At 37.3% G+C, this 21510-nt stretch overlaps 2 protein-coding genes across 2 annotated transcripts in view; both read left to right on the top strand.

The window, feature by feature from the left end:
- Window positions 1–5271: 5271 nt before the first annotated feature.
- LOC128857514 (jerky protein homolog-like) lies at window positions 5272–5853 on the top strand (the record flags this gene model as incomplete). Its single annotated transcript, XM_054093265.1, has 2 exons — window positions 5272–5595; window positions 5653–5853. Coding segments are annotated over exons 1-2 (525 nt in total), but the record flags the coding sequence as incomplete, so codon positions are not given.
- Window positions 5854–8926: 3073 nt separating this feature from the next.
- The window catches only part of LOC128858007 (protein lozenge), a 69466-nt gene continuing 56882 nt past the window's right edge, over window positions 8927–21510 (top strand). Inside the window, exons 1-2 of the mRNA XM_054093901.1 lie at window positions 8927–9325; window positions 17365–18273. Of these exons, the coding sequence (XP_053949876.1) occupies window positions 17817–18273 (457 nt within the window). The 5' untranslated portion in view covers window positions 8927–9325; window positions 17365–17816. The remainder of the gene's footprint in view (window positions 9326–17364; window positions 18274–21510) is intronic.

Here is a 21510-nt window from a genome sequence, read left to right on the forward strand (position 1 = left end):
CGTCGGGCAACGTATGGATACCCTGGCCATGCTTCAACATCGACGTCGGCGCAGAATATTCATGGCCTGAAGGTTATGCTGTGTATCTGGTGGGACCAGCTGGGTGTTGTGTATTATGAGCTACTGAAACCGAATGAAACGATTACGGGGGATGTCTACCGACGACAATTGATGCGTTTGAGCCGAGCACTGCGAGAAAAACGGCCGCAATACGCCGATAGACACGACAAAGTTATTTTGCAACATGACAATGCTCGGCCACATGTTGCACAAGTGGTCAAAACATACTTAGAAACGCTCAAATGGGATGTCCTACCCCACCCGCCGTATAGTCCAGACCTTGCGCCATCCGATTACTATCTCTTCCGATCGATGCAACATGGCCTGGCTGACCAGCACTTCCGTAATTACGATGAAGTCAAAAAATGGATCGATTCGTGGATTGCGGCAAAACCGACCGAATTTTTCACAAAGGGAATCCGTGAATTGCCAGAAAGATGGGAAAAAGTAGTAGTAAGCGATGGACAATATTTTGAATATTAAATTTGTAACCATTTTACGTCAATAAAGTTTCAAATTTCGAAAAAAAACCGCACGAACTTATTCATAGTCCTATTACTTTTTGAGTTATTCAACTATTAACAAAGGGCGCTCGGGCAATCGATAGCAAAACTTTAAATGCGTTTTCTCAAAACTATGTTTTTTGAACTGGTGATCACTGTAACTTAAAAATCGCTTGGTTGACTTCAATAAAATATCTACTGCTTTTGAAAAACATAAAAAACTCGTGCCTCGTCGAAGGATTTTTTTTCAAAAATTTCGATTCTTTTTTAACAATTAATTGTCGTTTTTTTTTCTCGAAAATCTGAAAAATATTTCCTGAGGCCGCCATATTGTTAATTGTGAAAAAAGATAAATTTCCAAGGACTTGTGATGATCACCGCAAGGGGCTTCTGGAGAAACGGGTCCCACTCAAATAGCGTTAACTTTTACAATTATTAATTTTTTTTTGAAATTTTGCTAAGGACAAATTGGAAAATGATGTATTAATGCTATGTTTTTATTTTTGTAAAATAAAGCAATTGACTGGCAGAAATAAAAATAATGAAAATCATAATTTTTTCGGGCCTCTGACTACCCCTAACTCCTTAATGAAATCTCAGATAATAGAGATACAAAATTTGTTGTTTTGTTGTTATATCTGGATCTCACGAAATGGATTTGACTCAAACCAAAAAAAAACCTCCAGGCGAGAACAGTTTTAATAAAACGGCGCCCAGTCGCTAATTAAGATTATTTAAGTACAAATACTCAACCACTTCAACAACAACAACATTAATTCCGGTTCCATACGTATAATGTGGCGCAAAATTAAGCACCTCATCGGAAATGGTGTCGTACGTCAATCATATTTGACACTTGTGAACTCAACAACTGCAGTATACAAATAAAGGCTTTTCCAATAACAGGTGTTATCTATCTATCGCTATCGAGAGATGATTAACAATTTTTTATGGCCGGAATTGTACGGTATTGATCTGGACAACGTTTATTTTCAATAAGACGGCGCTGCGTGCCACACAAGCAACGAAACCATTGATCTTTTACGGGAAAAGTTTCCGGACCGTGTTATCTCTCGAAGAGGTGATCACAATTGGCCACCGAGATCTTGTGATTTAACACCTTGTGGCTTTTTTCTTTGAGGCCACGTGAAAGAGACAGTCTACGCCAACAGCCCAGGGTTAATTCAAGATCTCAAAGATGGATTTCGTAAGACTATCGAGGACATAGGGCAGCCATTTTGCACTTCGGTTATGGAAAATTTCATAAAAAGGATTTGTCCTCTAAGCGTCGTCGTGGTGGTCATTTGCCCGATGTTATTTTCCATTATTAATGGCATGCCTTTCTCTTTATAATGAAATAAACATCAGATCATTTGCATTAAAAAATAGCATTTTTCTTTGAATATCAAAATAACATCTCTTATTGGAAAACCCTTTAGATAAGCAATGGAGGTCGTAATGATCAAATTAAAGATTGCCATCACTTAAAATCTTTTTTTTTATTTCGTAAAAAAGTTACTCAAAAACAAAATTGGCTGATTAATTTTGCGCCACCTTGTAAAATTATGATTGTGAGTTAATTTAAAAGTATTATTTATAATAAAAAGAATTGACAATGTTTGCGAGGATAATTGATCTGAAATTAGCCTAGTAATCATATCATTAATATTGACTGCCTAAACTCATTGTGCTATTGAAGCTATAATATTTACTAAACTAAACATTTTGACTATATTAAGAGTGTCTAAATATTTGGATGTAAAGTGCGTAATGAATAATAAATTTGAATATCCGGCGTAACCAGTTCAACCCGAATATCAACCCGCCATAATGCAAGTTTGAATGTGTGCGTTTTTATGTCCATGCTCTCATTTACCGACAATGACAATACTACTTCGTCCTTTTCAATAATAAAAACGTTAATTAACCGCAAAAGTCTGCGTGAGTAATGAAAATTAATCCCTCCTTGAAAAAATATTGCGCCAAACAACCATAATATGCAGACCCACAAGCACAAATACACACACACACACAAGTACTATTTATACTCAACAGCATTCTTACTCGTACATACGAGTACTAACTACCAAAGCCGAACAGAAGACTATTAAATTTTTCAAACCAAATGGCGAAAGAGATAGCGAAAAAATAATTGATGTTCAATGGCGAGGCTGTGTTATATAAGTAGATTTACTCATACATATGTACATATGTTTCTCCATCTTCCTATGAGTCATAAGAATGGGATCGCTATACATATTCCGATGAATTTACATTGAAATGTTTAAGGTCATATGTAAAGGGATGTTGAGCTTTTTCCTTTTATGTCCGTCCCATACTCAGAAGCTTAACAGTTTACCCACGTTGTAAAATGCAAACATACGTACATATGTATGTACGAGTAGGTAAATGGCTCGTTTTTTTTCTGACCATTGCAAAGTATCGTATATGCCCCTATCGAGTATTGCCTCTAATATCTATAGTTGTGGCCATCTTCAAGTTCGTGATATTAGAGTATTGCGTTCACCTGAAAATCTTTGCTAAGAATTAAGATAATGTCAGCCGTGAAGTTAAGTGAATAATCATTGAAGAAGTACTTTTGAAAAGTAAAGTCCTCTGTGAATGAGAATACACCCCACATTCATTATGCCTCTTCTTATACAAGTCTTATTGCATAGTGAGATCAACCAATGAGGAGGTTGTTGGAGTATTTGAGAGTATTTAGAGTAGGGTGTATATGTGTAAGTTTTACAAGGAAAAAGACCAATTCGTGTCTTAACTGGGGAGGTAATGTATATTATGTTCGATGGTTTAGGACTTGCGAAGAAGTAAAGGAGAAGCAAAGAGAGATTTGTTTTAACCTCTTTTAATGTTTTTAAATGGCGTCAGTTTGCTGAGGTAGAAAAAATTGCACACGTCTCATTTTTGATGCCGACCAGATTGCCTTAATAAATCCAGATGACGTCCAGATTGTCTCATTCACTTAAGAAAACGTATAATTTTGTAATTATGTAAGAAAAAGAACAGAACAAAAAAAACCTTAGTAATAGCACACATACATATGTGTACGATGTTTGTCTATGTAACTTAAAATTTTTTAACAAAACATATTGTATTTTTGATTGTATTAATAAAATTTTGGAACTGTGTGTAGTATTGTATGCAAGAAGTGCGGCTAGGGTATTATACACTAGGGTGGCTCATCTTTGTAGTGGAATGTTTTTTTTTATACAAATAGTTAATTTAGGTCAATAAGAGATAAATAAAATCACTCGGGGGATTCTGTTATCCCTAAAGAGCGGGCCCCCAAGTGGCGGATAGGGGAATACCTCTCAGATGTGAGTGGTAAGAGAGAAATGAAATATTTCAAGTGGACCACACAGACCGTAGATATAAACTTCGGTCGCAAGCGGGTGTCTGTACTTAAATCAAACGGCTCGCTATAAAAATTGACAGGTAGAACTAGATAGCTTAAGATGTATTTACCAGCACGTTCCGCACTGACGTACGTGGCGTTGCGCAGAGTTGGTAGCCCAGCCGTAAAACCAAAATGCCCAAGAAAGGGGGACTCCGCCCTATGTTCCGACTAGGAACGACACTAAATTGCAACGTTACATTATTTTTGTTTTTTTTGTATTCAATTTATTATCAAGGAAAAAAACTAAAACTGATGTCAAATTAGGAATATCTTCTATATGTAATATGTGCATAAGCAATATCTTTCATATACATACATACATATGTACATATGAATCATCGAACAATTTTGCTTTTGTTCACTTAGTCTTAGACTATGTTCAAACAGACACTTATTAACGATTAAGAACATTCCAGTAATTTACCATGCAAAAATTCAAACTATTAATTGCAAACTAAAAATCAAAATCACATACAACGTTTGTGTAAAATTCGAAAATATAAAATATTTATTACAGCGCACGCTCGATAACGTGAACGCTCTAAAGCGCGCACACCCCAAAACGTGAACAGACATTTTTGTGCATTGACTACTCTAAAACGTGAACAAACCCAAAAAGCTCTATAACATGAACAATAAACGTTATAACTATTTGAATGTAGTTTACATTGATCTCAGGTAATTCTGAAACTGGGGAATACCCTAATTATAAAATAGGCATTTTATTCATAATTGCATGTAAGGAGTAAAATGTTTCAGTCGCGGTTTTGGTTTTGCAAAGAGTGTTTCGTTTTAAATTTTCTGGTGAAAATGAGTTCTAAAAAACCCATGTGCTTGACATTAAAACAAAAGGCTAAAATTCTCGGCTTTTTAAAAAAAGGCTCATCTGTGACGATTTTAGCAACGAAATATAATGTTGCTAAATCAACAATTTGTAACATTAAAGCAAAAAAGCAAGTGATTTTGAAATGCGTAAACAACACGTATTGTGGACCTGGAAATTGAAAAACACTGCGTTCTTCAGAGTTGCCCAAAGTGGAGAGATCTCTTTATCGTTGGTGTATCCGAATGCGAGATAAAAACTGGCCAGTAAGAGCTCTAATGTTGAAAGAAAAGGCAAAAACACTGCATGCAAATTTTAAAGAAAATGAAGCAAACTTCTTCGCTAGTGATGGATGGTTCCAAGGATTCAAGAAAAGGTACGGTATTCGTCTTCTTAAAATATCCGGCGAAAAACTGTCTTCGCAACTTCAGCTAGTGGATCCGTTTAAAGAAAAACTTAAAGCTAAAATGACCGAATTAGAGTTGTGCAACGATCAGTTATATAATGCTGATGAGTCGAGGTTATTCTGGAGACTTTTGCCTGAGAAAACGTACGCGACAAGTTTGGAGAAGAGAACCCCAGGGGTAAAGTCCGAGAAGCAGCGAATTACGTTTTTATGCTGTTTAAACGCCACTGGATCCCACAAGCTTAAGCTTTTGGTAATTGGAAAGGCGAAGAATCCATGCTGCTTTAAAAACTTTCAGTGTCCCACCGACTATAAGAGCTCGAAATCCGCCTGGATGACGGCGGCTATTTTCAAGCAATGGTTTCCTGAGTCATTTGTTCCACAGGTAAATATTTCTTTTAAGTTTTGCCCGATTTTGAGGGCTAACTGTTTGTTTTTTAAGGTTACCTCGTTTTCAAAGGAGAAACCCTTACCAATTAAAGCTCTCCTCCTAATCGACAACGCTCCTTCTTACCCCAATGAAGCTGAACTGACAACGGAGAATGGGCAAATTTCGGCAATGTTTATGCCACCAACCGTTACTCCCCTCATTCAACCGATGGATCAGAATGCAATAAAAATCACTAAGTTGCATTACAGAAACAGCCTTCCTTCAATAGCAGCGACAAAGTCTGATTTGCTCGAGTCGTTGAAAAAAATTAACTTAAAAACAGCTATAAATCTTTTGGATGCGGCTTGGTTTCGTATTGGTCAAGCAACATTAGCTAAGTGCTAGAACAGTATTAAAGTAGTAAATTTTGCGGTAAACAATGATGATCCCGAAGATAATGTTCCGTTGGCGGTTTTAAAAGAAAAATGGGAAGCTGAACTTCGCACCTTGATAAGCAACGCCGTCGATCTCCTTAGTAGTTTAAAACCTGTGGTTCGTTCGAGTTCGCAGATATGCTCAAAGATATGTATGTGGGTTATTGAAAAAACTTTTTTCTATTAAAAATTTCAGATTGAATTCACGTTACCAGCCATTTACGAATGGAACGAAGATATCGAGGAGGGCAAGTCAGATGACGATCATCAACAAGAGGATGAATCCGATGATGACAGCGTATCAGAGCAACTGGAGAAAATTAAGCCGACTGAAGCGGTTGAAATTTTCAACTAGGCGTTAATATGGGCTGGTCATCAAGACGTCGATCAAAATGATATGAATGTGCTAAGACGGTTAAGGGAGAAAGCTGTGCTTCAAGTTTTGAAAAACAGAAGATACAAAAAAAGATGACTGATTTTTTTAAATAAAACTATCCTATGACTTAATAATCGACAAGTCTAACAGTCATTAAGTCTAGTCGAATAATTTGCTTTAGGAGTCTCATATACCCCCTGACGCACATATGGCTCAGGAGCGTATCAGTGCTTACCAGGCGCACGTTTCCTGAACCATATGTGGCTCAGCGGACAGGGAACGTGTTAATATGTAACGAAAATAAGAATAAAATGTGAATTTAAATGTGAAAAAATATATTTACTTAGTCTTTTCGGCATTCCAAAACGTGAACACTTTTGTTAACGTGAACTGCTTTGGTTTGAATTAGTTCACGTTATCGAGTGTGCGCTGCAGTTTATTATGAAATAAATATTCCGGGAATATATGTAACTAAAAGTAATCCGAAGTTGCCTTAGAGGAAAAGCTGTGGACCGAAATAACTTAATAAAACCGATCCAAGATGTTGTCAGTCAAACTCAAACCAAAAAAGTCAGCCGAACGCTGATGGTATAATAATAAATCAAAGTAATAAATAAAATAACAAATACGAGTTATAATAAAAAAATAAAAAAAAAGAAATTTTAGTTTAATAAATTAGCGAAAGGCCCTAGTTAGTAATCCGAATGTATTGGTGCGTAACTACCATTCGCAATTCAGAAATAATGTAGGTTCGAATCTCGGTAAAACACCAAAATGAAGAGATTTTTTTTCTAATAGCGGTCGCCCCTCTGGAGGCAACGGCAAACCTCCGAGTGTATTTCTGCCATGAAAAAGCTCCTCATAAAAAATATCTGCCCTTCGGAGTCGGCTTGAAACTGTATGCCCCTGTAGACCCCTCAAACATAAATATATTATATATTAATATATTATATAACAATATACATTTTTAATAATAAATATTAAGAAAAAAATATTATAAAAAAATAAAAATTACAAAATTGTATTGAGCAATTGTTAAAATCTTTTACTTTTCTTTCAATTAAATATAAATAAATATTAAAAGGCACACATATTATTTTTTGTTTCTTTTCTATATTTTTGTCTAGTTAAAAAACAAGTAAGAATGTGCTTAGGGTTTTCTGAATGTTCTTTCACCGATAATTTAACTGCGAAATATTATTGCGGCCACCCTAATGTATGATCAGGTACAAGTATTTTATGTATTATGTACGTACATATGTATATCGATAAGTCTATCTGAAAAGTTGCACTGTGCAATGAATAAAAAAAAAATACAAAAATGACATCAAAAATCTTCGAATGTGCAAAAACTGGTTTGTACTTCAATCAGCAATCTACGCCCAAGAGTCAAAACAACGAATACGCAAAAAACTAATAAATCCATACACAATGAGTGTGTATACAAATATCTACATTCATATGGACATGGAAATAAAGTACATAGCATATACACGCATACAACTGCATGCATTTTTTGCGCCCTATATAAATTTCCACTTTTATGTTTGCTCTCATTCATTTGTGTGTGTATCACTTCAAAGCCCCACCTTTTTCATTTATTCATTTGCACCAACAGCACGGATAATAACAAACCACATTACACACGACAGTACAAGTGCATGCACACTTGCATACATACATACATATATTCATACATATTAACAGTAGAGTTGAGGCACACAGGCACATTCAAATTAACCATGTGGAGTGTTGATTCTATATACAGGAAAGTAACCAATCAGCGCGCGTCCATAAAAGCAACAAGAACATTGAGAATGAACAACTCGCAGTGGTGTAGCAATTGAGGCGAACATAACTGAAACAACATTTTGCTTGCCGGGTGTTGTGAGTGGCGTTGAGGCCAACAACACCAACAAGTGGAAGCCGTATGAAGAGCGTGTTGCTGATTGGTGGGGTTGATGCTAAGAAGGCAGAGAGTACACAAGAAATCCGAGTAAATGACGATTTTTGGTGAGCGCCAAAGCCAGAACAAAAACATCGGTTAACTGCAGTGGCTGAGCTAGGATTGATTTTGAGCGGCACTCATAGGCCTTTAACTTTAACATTGCTGAATTCTCTCAAAACAAAACAATTTAGCGAGAGCTCAATTTAAGCAAGAATTAGAGGTGAAAGAGTGCGTATGCGCAATGACTTTTCCTGCACAAAAAATAACATCCCACATGAGTTGTTTGTAGTTTTTGGGTTGTTATCAAAAGTTGAAAAAAATGTAAATCTTGGTTGTGTATTGATTGTGCATTTGCTGCTGCTCGACTATGTGTGCATATGTTGTTGCTGGTGTGTCTGGACTTCCCATTTTGAGTGAATGTATGTGTGTGTGCGTGTTTGGTTTTTTAACTTCTACTCTACGTTCGCTTACTATGTATGCACTTAGTTGCTGTTGCTGTTACCGCTGCCACGACTGCCTCTGGCTGCTGTTACTGCTGGGTTAAACCGCTGCTGGTGGTCACGGCAAGTGCCAGTAACAATTTTGTTCGGTTCATGTGAGCATCGTAGTAGCAACGGTATTGTAGTTGAGCAGATAAGTGAACGAGGAGCGTAAATTCAAATATAAATTTATATTCGCGCGTAGATGAGTAAGCCGCAATCGTCAATTAAAAAAAAAAAAAAACGTGAGTTTCAAAAGCAACAGTAAATGTATGCATATATGCATATATATTTTTTCATATATGCTCACATGTAAGCAAAGGTGGCAGTGAACTGTGAAACAATAATAATTTACATAAAAGTGTTTAAAAATACCCAAACTCACATTTTACTCCACGTAGTAAATCGTAATAAAAAATAAGAGAAAATAAATATTACCGTTAAATCGTTCGAAATAAATTGTTATTAGTTATAAATTTTCTAATACATCAAATCGAGCATCGGAATGGTTTGTGGGAATTTCGCAATATCTAAACCCATTTCAAACGCTGCAGTTTTGTTGTTGTTGTTTTTTGTTGTGGTTTTATTAAAATGTCAAACGTCAGTAATAAACGCGTCTAGCACGCTTTATGCGGAAAAAAGCGACTGTCGTAGCTAATACCGGACAACAATTTAATTAATTTACGAATAATCATCCACTTACTTTATAAATAATTATTTGTGCGAAAACTGATGAGCGGCTGCTTAGGAATTTTACATATATGTAAATACAGTTAGTAGTAAAGAAGTTGTGAAATGCATTGCGGATTTCTTTTTTTTAATGTTTCAAGTTCTTCCTCAAAAACAAGCAATCAAGTAATAAAAAACTCCATTGATTTCTGTGATTTGTTTTGTTAAAATGCTTTAATTTAATTAGCATCTTGGGTTCATACAACTTGGCGCCAAACGGGAAGCAGGTGATGTGACTTCAGAGCGAAATCAGTAATGGCAATTCTCGTAAGTGAGCAGAGGCGTATTTACCATGGCGCAACAGTGACAAATGAAAAAATAAAAAAATTCCAATTCAACGGGAAACAAAATGTTTATGTTTTTTTATAGAAATTAAATACAAATTTCTTATAAAGAGTTTCAACTAAGTCACATATCGAATCTATGAACCCTTAACCGATAGGCTGCGCCCACTCGAAATCGGTTGCAAGAGATTCGATTTATTCGCTTACTTGAAGCAGTTAAGCGACCCCGAGCATCAGATGGCTGCTGTTAATTTACAGGGAGAATATGAAGATGATTTAGAATCTGGAATGAATTCGTGTAGTTCAAATTGTTGTTGGGAGAGGGGAGAAAATGCATATGATTTAGAATCTTCAATAGCGAATGAATTCGTGTCGTTCAAATCGTAGTGGGAAGATGGGAAATAGTAGGACAAATAGTAATCTATAATACCTAATAACAATTGGCCACCGTAGCCGAATGGGTTGGTACATGACTACCATTCGGAGAACGTTGGTTCGAATCTCGGTGAAACACCAAAATTAAGAAAAAGTTTGGTTTGGGTTGGCTGCTTGCCGCACTCTTTCTCTGCCACGTCTTCCGTTTTGGGATACTGTGTCGTAAATTCGCCTTGCTAGACATGGTTCTTCGATCGACAGCTGTACTTCTCCATTGCCTACAGAGTCCAAAGTAGTACCTGTGGCAAGAATTATTCTCCGTTTGATATCCAGGCTGACGTCATTTCTGTTATTAATGCTGACCCCAGGGTAGACAAAGCTCTTCACAACTTTGAATTGTTGGTTGTCAACACTGAAATATTGTCCCTCTTCCTTGTGTATTGACAGCAGGGCCGTTGTCTTGCCCTCATTCCTCGCAAGAACAATTTTGCTCGCCTCCCTCTTCAAACTGGATTATGAATAAACTATTCTCTTATGCAAAAAAAAAAAACTTACCAATAAGCCCTGGTACTATTGCTATGAGACGCACTTCGTGCATAAATGTAGGTATGTAGAAGGCAACTTGAGGTGAAGTGAAGTTTGGCATTCTTCAATCTGCCGAAACAAAAATAAAACTCAAAAACTAATTTTTATTTCTGAGTGTGAAAATTAATGTGAAGAAGTGAGTTTTACTTTCGTTCCAAAATTGAATTGAAAGTTTTGATCAAGAATAAGAACTGGAAAAAAAATTGTTTAAAAAAATTATTATTATTTCTGATCAAAAAGTAACAACTCACAAAATAATTATTATGCCAAACCGAAAAAATAATGTAGAAGGTGAGTTGAAGTGAGTTCAGGTGAAGTTTGGCATTTTTAGTTTTTCGATCTGTCAAAAACAAAAAAAACAAAAATACTCAAGAACTAATTATTATTTCTGAGGGAAGAAATAAAGCTGAAGAAGTGAGTTTTACTTTCGTTCCAAAATCGAATCGAAAGTTTTGATCGAAAATAAAACTTAAAAAAAAAAAAATTGTTAACTTTTTGCTAATTATTTCTGATAAAAATAACAACTCAAAAAATAATTATTCTTTAAGATCGAAAAAATAACCCTCGAAAAATGGTTAATTTTAGTTAGAAAAAATATAACTCGATAGATGATTATATTGCTGAACAGTAAAATGAGACTAGAAATCTTTTAAATTTTAGTACTTAAAAATAATGATTAAATGTCAATTTTGTTGATAAAACTCATAATGGTTACGGCCTCTGGGTAGCGCGATCCAATTTCTATTGAAAAATCGAAAGACTTAAGAAACAAACTAGAGCTCCTGCTGCGCTGTGGCAATTACAAATATTATGCATTCGACGATATAATTTCGAATCGTGTCATTGTAAGTTTAGCTTCAAACGCATTGAGTTTTTTGGGTTTTTGTTCCTAATACTTTTAACAGTATTAGTTTCATCCTGTTAAATTATTCTAACCCCACAAGCAATCACTTTGCCAATGGGATGCAATGCCTCTCTGCTATATCTTTTTTACTGCCGACTGGAGTGAGGCTCTCTCAATACTACAAGTATTACTTAGTACCAGCGTTGATGTTAAAAGACGCACTAAAATATTTCGCGCCCTTTCTCTATTTAATTACCAAAATTAAATTTATTAAGAGGATTCATATTCTGGCTAAGAAAATAGTGATTCAGATTGGTGGGACTTCACATGTAACGTTAAATGGAAGTGGACGTTGAAAGAAATGAGTTATATGATTAACTTCGTTCACACAGAGATTTCTAACAAATAATTCGGTTAATAGAATTTGAACAAGCCGACCTCGTATGCAAGAATAATGTAATTGAGAAATTTTATCTGCAACTATCAATAAACAAGATTCGTTTGTACTCAAACAAACTTATATGAAAATTCCAAAATTTAAAGTACAAGTTTATTCCACAAAAGTCATATTATCGCCTTCAAAGTACTCGCCATCTTTTTTTTTTTTTTTTGTTTGTTTTTTTGGTTTTTGGTGTGTGAGGCAGGGTTGAAAATGCTTTCGCAATTACAACGACCGTCGGCTACTGCATCGTGTGGTGTGGCCACTAAAACGATCCCTCTTTTCCTTCTGTGGAGATACCCTTCCCGAGACTGCTTTCTATATTACTTCGGGAGGACCCAGAACGACATCCATAAAGGACCAATTCTATTCATCCACGTCCACCATATTTGTAGCCAGCTTTCATGCTATAGCCTCATCTTCTTGTGTCTCTATCTGTGAGGCTTCGCTTTGTTGCACTGTGTCGAGGTCAATTTTTTTTTTTTCGTAGTACGTTCTCGATGTATTTCTTTACCGCGCTCCAGCTGCCCTCGCGTTCGAGAATTTTGCTGATTATGTTACTCGGCGCGATGTCGCCAATCTGCTCCCTCAGAGCATTTCTTTCCGCGAGCCAACTTAAAACTAAAAAACGTGTGCTCAGCGTCATTGCTCAGCGCTTCGCAGTATATGCACTTGGAATTGGTTATATTGGCCATGCGGTGTAGGTACCGCTGGAAGTATCCGTGTCCCGAGAGGAACTGAGTTAAGAAGTTTTTCACTTCCCCGAAGTTCCTTTGGACCCATTTGTCAATTGATGGAATAAGTTTCGCCATCAACTGCAATGCTCTTTTGCCAGCGTTTAATCCAGCTCGCGAAATATTTCTGGAACTCTCTTTTCGGTGTAGCCATCAGAGTCGCAGGAAGCCATATCAAGTAAATTCAATGGGTGTTGGATGGTATTCGTTTCGTACTTGGTCAAAAATTCACGAATAAGGATTGCAATGTACGAGGGTGCGTTATCATAGTGTAAAATCCAAGAGTTGTTTTCTCACAAATTCTTTCCTTCCTTCACGTAAACGTCTCATAAACCCCAAGTAATAATCCTTATTAACTGTCTAACCTTCTGGTGAAAATACGTGATGTACAATAACGTTGTAATAAATAAGGAGCATCGTTTTCTTTTTGACCTCACAATGAGGTTTTTTTGGTTTGGGGTTGGTTCATTTCGAGCTCTCAATCACCTGATGTCTGGATTGCGTGTCGTACTCATAAACCCACATCTCGTCTCCAGTAATGACGCGTTTGATGAATGTTCGGTGGAATTCAGCAATGGAAATCATGTCTTTTGTCTTGTTCAAGTCCTTTTCCAGCTCTCCGACGGTGAAGGGGTTACATACGACCAGTAGCGCCAAAAATGCGCTAAAACAAAAACTGTTTTTAGAAGGGATAATAATAGAAATAAATATTAAAAAAATATCAAAAATCCGACATACTATAGAGAAAACACTTTCGAATATAAAAAAAAATACATCAAAAATATTAAAAACTGTATAAGTTATCATGCAGACCGTGACGGAAAAAGTAGTTTCGAGAAAAACGAATCGAAACTTTCAATTGCATTTCGCTCGAGGCGTTACCTGTGCACATCAAACTCTCATCGGGCAGTTATATTTTCTACCATAACTTTGTATCTATGGAGAGTTTTTACAATCGACTTCCACAGGAATATGCGTAAAACTATAAAGAATAATAATCTGTAAAAAAAATCGATTTTTTGAAAATTCTGGACGTATGTAACTCCTTAATTTTCGGCTATAGATCAACTTTCACTGTTTCTTTCACTGTTTTGATGTTTCCATCAGTTTTCGATGCCACTACGCCACTACGTTCCTCATCCTCGATAGACTTCCGACCTCTTCTGAAGCGTTTATGCCACTCGTAAGCGGCTGTTTTCTTTAGAGCATCATTACCGAAACAGTTTCCCAACATTTCTAAGATTTTCACACCATTGAATTCGTTTTAACACACAATAAAAACTCGTTGTTGCAAATTCAACTCCATTTTTAAAACTGTAACAAATCGAAATCTCGTGCAGAGGGAGATTTACTAAAGGCGGCGTAACTTTTACAAATGCCAAGCAATGGCGATAAAATTTTGTAAGAATATTAATCACAAATGTGGCAGCTTAAAAACAAACAGAACTCAAATCAGTTGACTTAGAGCGTCACATGGCGGTTGTTCCAGGAACTTTTAGATCAAGATGGTGCATTCTTGAAAACATGCCATCCATACTTTTTTTAATTTCGGGTCTTTAGTTGATTGAAGTGACGCTCATTTGAAAATTCATGCAGAATGCAATTTGGCTTGTTTTTTAAGACCAGTGCAATAGGAATTTCTTTTATTTAAAATTTTCGTTAAGCACGATTTTTCTATCCTTAAAATTTAATATGTATACAGAGAAATCTAGTAACTTTTTGGCTCTCTATTGTAGTGTTAGTAGATTTTTGTAGACCATTTTATTAGTCAAAAAGATCCTCTTAGTAGAAGTTTGTGAGTTAAAATATTCTAAAAACAAAAAAAAAAATGCTTGCTATATTTTAATTTGGTTCCCAAAGACAGAAAATATATTTCAAATGAATTTATGCAAAACGAAATCGAGCCAAATTTCGGTCAAAAATTCGACCAATAACAATTCTCACTATAAGTAGTTGGTTTTATCCAATTTCAGTTAAACTATACAATGTCAAAAAATATGTCGCGAACCAGAAAGACCGCGAAAAGCTTCTCGGCTGGATGACTCTTTTATAAAACTGCAAGAGCATCCAGTAGTTTCTTCCAGCTAAATTCAAAAAGTTTATGTTTGTCAGTTAGTAAGACCGAACAATTGGAAAGCGAGCAGTTGAAGCAGGGTTGTTCGGCCGGCGGCTGGCTAAGAAGCCATTCATTTCAACAAAAAATAGAAAAACCAGATTAGAATTTGCGGCTTGATTGACCGGCCCAAACATGGTAGACAGTTTTTTAAGTCAGACGAAGTGCAATATAAAAGATTCCGAAAGGGCAGGGACTCAACCCTAAGTATTGCATTGCAACTACCAAATACGGTGCCGCGTATTTATTTACGGAAGATATTTGAAATAAATTAATTGCGCTTGCGACTAACAAATTTCAAATTCAATTCAGTGTGAAAAAATGTGTGATGAAGTAGAGCAAAATGTTTTAGGAGTACTAGGAGTGCTCGTGGCTATTAACACGAATAGCCTAGGCTAAGTGTGTTTTACTGCGATGGGATACAATAAGACAAATTTGTACTTTTGGCTTCCGCAAATCCTCAATCATTTCTTAAAAAACGTATTGAGTAAATATATATAGATTGTCAAAAAAGTCTTGCGGTATTTCCGCAAGCTTGTCTTTGCAAGCGCGTAGTTCTAGTTGTATTCGTCGCATCGGTTCACGCTAGAGCTTTTTGGAAAGCTCTTTTCACGTGCTAACACGTGTTTGATTAATTGTTGTTTGCTTTTAGTCGTTCGTGAGTTATAGCGTCGCAAACATGGAGCAAAATAAAGAGAAAATACGGCATATTTTACAGTACTACTACGATAAAGGCAAAAATCGAAAGAGACCGGCATAGTAACAGCCGTAGCATCGGCCAAGAGCTGGGCATGAGTCATCAAACCGTTATAAACCATTTGAAGAAGCTTGGATTCAAAAAGAAGCTCGATGTATGGGTGCCACACGACTTGACGCAAAACAACATTTTTGCCCGTGTGGATGCATGCGAATCGCTTCTGAATCGTAACAAAATCGACCCGTTTTTGAAGCTGATGGTGACTGGCGATGAAAAGTGGGCCACTTACGACAACGTGAAGCGCAAACGGCCGTGGTCGAAAAGCGGTGAAGCTGCCCAGACGGTGGCCAAGCCTGGATTGACGGTCAGGAAGGTTCTTCTGTGTGTTTGGTGGGGTTGGCAGGGAATCATCCACTATGAGCTGCTCCCCTATGGCCAAACGCTCAATTCAGACCTGTACTGCCAACAACTGGACCGTTTGAATGCAGCACTCATGCAGAAGAGGCCATCTTTGATCAACAGAGGCCGAATTGTCTTCCATCAGGACAAGGCCAGGCCACACACATCTTTGGTGACGCGCCAGAAGCTCCGGGAGCTCGGATGGGAGGTGCTTTTGCATCCACCGTATAGTCCGGATCTCGCACCAAGTGATTACCACCTATTTCTGTCCATGGCGAACGAGCTTGGTAGTCGGAAGTTGTCCACAAGAGAGTCCTGTGAAAATTGGCTCTCCGAGTTTTTTGACAATAGGGAAGCGAGCTTCTATAACAGGGACATTTTGAAGTTTGCATCTCGTTGGGAACTCGTCATCGAACAAAACGGCGCATATTTGACTTAAATCGCATTATTATAACCAATTTTATGAACAATTGAAGATTCAATAAAAATATCGCAAGACTTTTTTGACAACCTATTATTTATATATACGCACAAATATGTATGAGTAACAAAACCGAAATTTGGCAACGATGAGGGCAATCAGAATTGAATAGTCATCTGCCGCTATAAGAATAAATGAAGAGAGAGAGAGAGAGTGGCTCTCTGTTTTGATCAGTCCACTACTGGGCAACAACGCGGTCAGCAATCTACGCTAATCGAGTTCGCAATAAAAGCACAATACAACCAGAGCAACCAGCAGTAGCTGTGTTCATATGTATGTGAGTACAAGCGCAGAGTTTTGTTGTGTTTTTCTGGGAACTCGTTAAAGCCCGCGCATCGTTGAAGAAATAAAGTCGAACACGCCGTCGCAGCTGTTTCTGCGTGTCTTTTTCGATATCGGCGCGTTTCCAACTTCGGTCTGGTGCGGGTGACTCACGCCACAATGTACGCCAAAACGTTCATAAGTCCAACAAAAAGTAAGACAAGTGAACGTCACACTATCGGCGTAAGCGTACCGGTTGTAGCGCTTTAAAATTGAGTTAAAATACGTATTGAAACGTATTAATTTATGTAAATTTGTCATTCTTCAAATGTTTCTTAACTAGTTCGCCAATTTGCCGTATGCACATAGCACATAGGCACGTATCTACAAATCAAATATGTATGTGTATGTATGTATGAATTTGTATGTAATTAAAAATCAGTGATCAATTCAAGATTTCCGGTAACGATTTGGAAAATCCAAAATTTTCGGAAGCTACGATGACAAGCCAAAACAAGTCCACAACAAAATAATAACAACAATAAAATTGTATCGACTTGAGCGGAATTCCCCAATGTGCTTAAATAAATTTATGAATTTTCTTAGTGTTTGTATTAAAAGTATTAAAGATCGAAATGCAATATAAATGACAAGTGCAATATGTGCGTTAACAGTAAATTTTAGTTGAAACTATATAAAGCTGGTAATCCGTGAAACAAAATCATCTTATTTGCAATAAATTAAAAAGTGTAATCCCTGAGTGATAGTACTTCTGTTTGCCATTTGGCCATATAGCCGTAAAGCTGAAGATAAAAACTACGCCCAGTAACCCCGCCGCCATTGTTGCTTCAATTAATACCGCCCCCCTTCAAGAGTACTCGTTTAGATCACATAACGGCACACACGACCATCACCTTTCACCGTCTTCGTCGCAGCCGCAGCCACAGTCGCTGCTTGAACAAAATAACACCAACGTGGCTGCCGTTGGTTGTCTTCGGTCCGTTTCTTCCGCCACCGTTTATCCGCAGGCCGCCAAAATTGCTCCTTATCAAAGACGAATGCATTTGCCGAGCACAGCCGCTGCGGTGTACAGCGGTTCAACATCTGGTGGACTCGGCGGTCTCGGTGGCGGCGTGGGCGGCGGAGGTGGTGGTGGTATTGGCATTGGTGTTGGTATCGGCGACGCCGTCGGCCACAACGTTGGCAGTTTGATTGGTACTGGTATCGCAATGGTCACATCGTCTACCTCGCCAATGGCTTGGTGTGAAGCCGCCTCAGTGCCACAACCGGTTCCACCCAGCAATACCAGTGTTGGGAGCAGTTCACCCATTGGTGGTGCCAGCAATGGTACGGCGCATAGCAGTAATAGTAATACAAATAGTAGCAGCAACAATAATCATGCCAACAATAACAATAATAACCACAGTAGTAGTAACAACAATGTTGGCTATCAGGATCTGTGGTGGACGGAGCGAATGGTGGAGATGGCACACGAGAAGTTCCCCAACGAATTAGGTAAGCAAGCAATAATGTTGAAAAAATAAGCTGATTTGAGTTAAATTTCACAAGTGTTGCTTTTTGATGTCCGTTAAATAATTTTTGCCAACAAGTACCAGTTTAGACCACAGTCAAGAAAATACAGAAGGTGGTGACTTCCACTATTCGCTATCCCGCGCTTACGGTATTCGGTAGAATCAGTTATTGAGCTGGCGTAATAAGTGTGCATTTGTTTTCATTTTATTTCATTTCTCATTTTTATTGTTATTAACAAGCGAATTTATCGTAGCCCTCCGTTGTCTTTCTTGTTAGCCCACTGGCAGGTCAGAAATACTCTCATGGATGCTTCAATCTTGTATCTATCATTATTAAGTTTGGACTACCTACTTAGTGAGCTATAAAGCCCATTGTATAAAATCAAAAATTTCACCTTGCTTGCCCAATATACGGCGGAAGGGTCAGAACGATAGAATGCAAGATGGGGGCCATTAGAGAGGTGTGACGTCACACTAGTGCAAGTGCGAGAAAGAAATATGAATATTCGAAGAAGTATTTAAGAAAAGGAAGAAATTACATAAACAACAATTGAATTGTGTGACGTCACACAAACAGCTATTCTGTCAAATTCCCTAGCTAATACCTGTAACAGCTGTATGAGATGGGCGCCGCCTTTGCATTCTCCATACTAAGAGGAGTCTTCGAGTGCTTGACAGAAGGTTTATCGGAAGATGTATGAACATTTTCGAGTTAGATATGAGTATGGGGACCAGCCGCCCTGTTTTTGGTAGGGCAATACTGTTTTTTTTTGCTTATTCGCATACCCAGAAACCAGAACTGAGCTTAATCGCAATGCGAACGAAATGCTTTATAAATTCTGCTCGCAAAATGCATATGTAAGAAGTTTTTAGCGATTCGGTAACTTTTGATTTGCGATTGGTTTGGGCTTGAAGCCCACTATGTTATCAAATTATCGAAAAAGGTGTTTCCTAGTAGTGACAGCTCGTATGCATACAATGGTAAACCTCCTAAATAAAATCCTTGTCATAATTCTTGTGCATTAATAATTTTTCCTAGGTTTTAAATTAAATGTAATTCCTTTACTTTCTATCACAAAGCAGCCTTTTGGGTAAAATCCGCAGAATAGCCTGTCTGAGCGTAACGGGAGTAATGCGACCTGCCCCACAGCGGCTTTAGGAATGGTCACTGGACTCATTCCACTATATTTTGTAGTCAAAGGGACGGCAATCAGTACAGCTCTAAGGCTTCCTAATCGATTCCATCTCAAAAAAAGCAATCTTACAGGACATGTAAGGATTCTGGGTTCAATCCTGAACACTCCTTGCCTGACAGTTCGCGACAAGATGGAAAGGAAACAAGAATTCTCCAAGTAATTCAAAATGCTCATTAGTGACCACTCAGCGTGGAGAAAGAATGAAATATTCTTAAATCAGGGCGAACAGGTGTGGTTTACTGATGGGTCCAAAATGGAAGACGGTAGTGCCGGGCTGGAATTGTCGGACCACATTTCAAAAAAGCAATAGCAATGGAGGTGCACGCCTTAGAGTAGTGTGTAAGAGAATGTCTGCGGAGCGGCACGCGCGGTGGCAATATTAATATTCTCTCTGACAGTCAACCAGCTTTAAAATCGCTGAATAGCATCTCATTCCAATCAAGGTTGGTCAGGAAATGTTTTAAAATCCTCAACACTCTAGCATCAAGAAACCCTGTTACCTTGATGTGGGTTCCGGGACATGAGGGACACTTTAGCGAAAAAGAGGGCAAACACTCCCTTAATTGGTCTTGAGCCTTCCTGCAGGGTAAATAACAGCTTCAAAAGTGCCTTTCTACTCGAGCAGGAACAACGAGGTTTAATCGATTACTGGGGAGCCCAATCGGGCATGCGGCAATCAAAATGACTCCAGAACGGATAAAGGCAAAAACAATCCTTAACCTAAGCAGAAAGGACATACAACTTTTCACTGAACTACTAACAGGACACTGCAAACTTAATTATCACATGAAAAAGATATAAAACGATAGAAAACGATTCCTGTAGACTCTGCAAAGATACATCAGAAACAGCAGAACAAATTCTATTCGACTGCCCAGCAGTGGCACGACGCAGACTAAATTATCTGGGAAATGAGGCTATAGATCGAAACCTCCTGGTAGAAATTAAGCCTACAGCAGTTTTAGGATTTATTAACAGCCCAAAACTCTTTGAGTAAGCTACATGGCTGCTGCACTATAGATCTATTCAGGTCGCTATGCACAAACAGCCAATCAATAATAATAAGTTTCGCAAATAGGCACATCACTTTGAATTTTCTTTGAAGTTTTATTTCTGATTTGCGTCAATTCTTGCGTGATTTATAAATACTTATACATATACACATATTTCATCAAATGCAGGACTACAATCACTGACGATTGATTCAAAAAAATATTATGTTTTTTAAGCTAAGAAAGAATCTAAGTAACTGTACGCGCGCCATAAATCAGTGACTCGCATTGTAATTAATATTATGTAATAAAAAAATTGTAAGGCTTCACTTTGCATGCGTAATTCGATATATTTTTAAGACACACACATGCACAAACATATAACTTTTTCAGCCTCTTACTTGCAACTTTTTTGGGTTGGCTTGAGATCAATTTTTTTACGTTGGCAAGTTTAGGGATATTCACTTTCATTGACGAAATTCATTGATACTGCAGAAATATTGCTGATTTGATGCCAAAGTAACTGATATGGAGAAGTGTGATGTGCTGAAAAAAGCCTTAAGGAAAGTAAAAATAATCACTATTTTGTTTGAGTTATGATACCCTTTCGGTTGAAAAAATGTTGTTGATTTGTAACTGAAAAGTAAAAAAATATTTTATTTATTGAAATTGTATCGTTAACTGTATTACTTTCATCTATAACTATTGTATTACATATATATATTAATATGTATTATTATATAGTAATACGTATAATTTTGTCTGCAATGCGAAACCGATGGAAAACTGAGAAAGGGGTAGAAAAATTATGAAAAATATTTGTATATACCAGGTTTTTCAATAAGTTTTGCCGTTCGATAAGAAAAGCACAATTTTCTTATTTGAAGTACATTTTATTATTCAGTATATATATATACCTATATATATAATATATACATTTAATTGGCGCGTACACGATTTTTGAGTGTTTGGCCGAGCTCCTCCTCCTATTTGTGGTGTGCGACCTCAAATCAAATGAAGGGAACTACAGTT

This window comes from Anastrepha ludens, chromosome 3 (assembly GCF_028408465.1).
Source record: "Anastrepha ludens isolate Willacy chromosome 3, idAnaLude1.1, whole genome shotgun sequence".
Classification (NCBI taxonomy): Eukaryota; Metazoa; Arthropoda; class Insecta; order Diptera; family Tephritidae; genus Anastrepha; species Anastrepha ludens.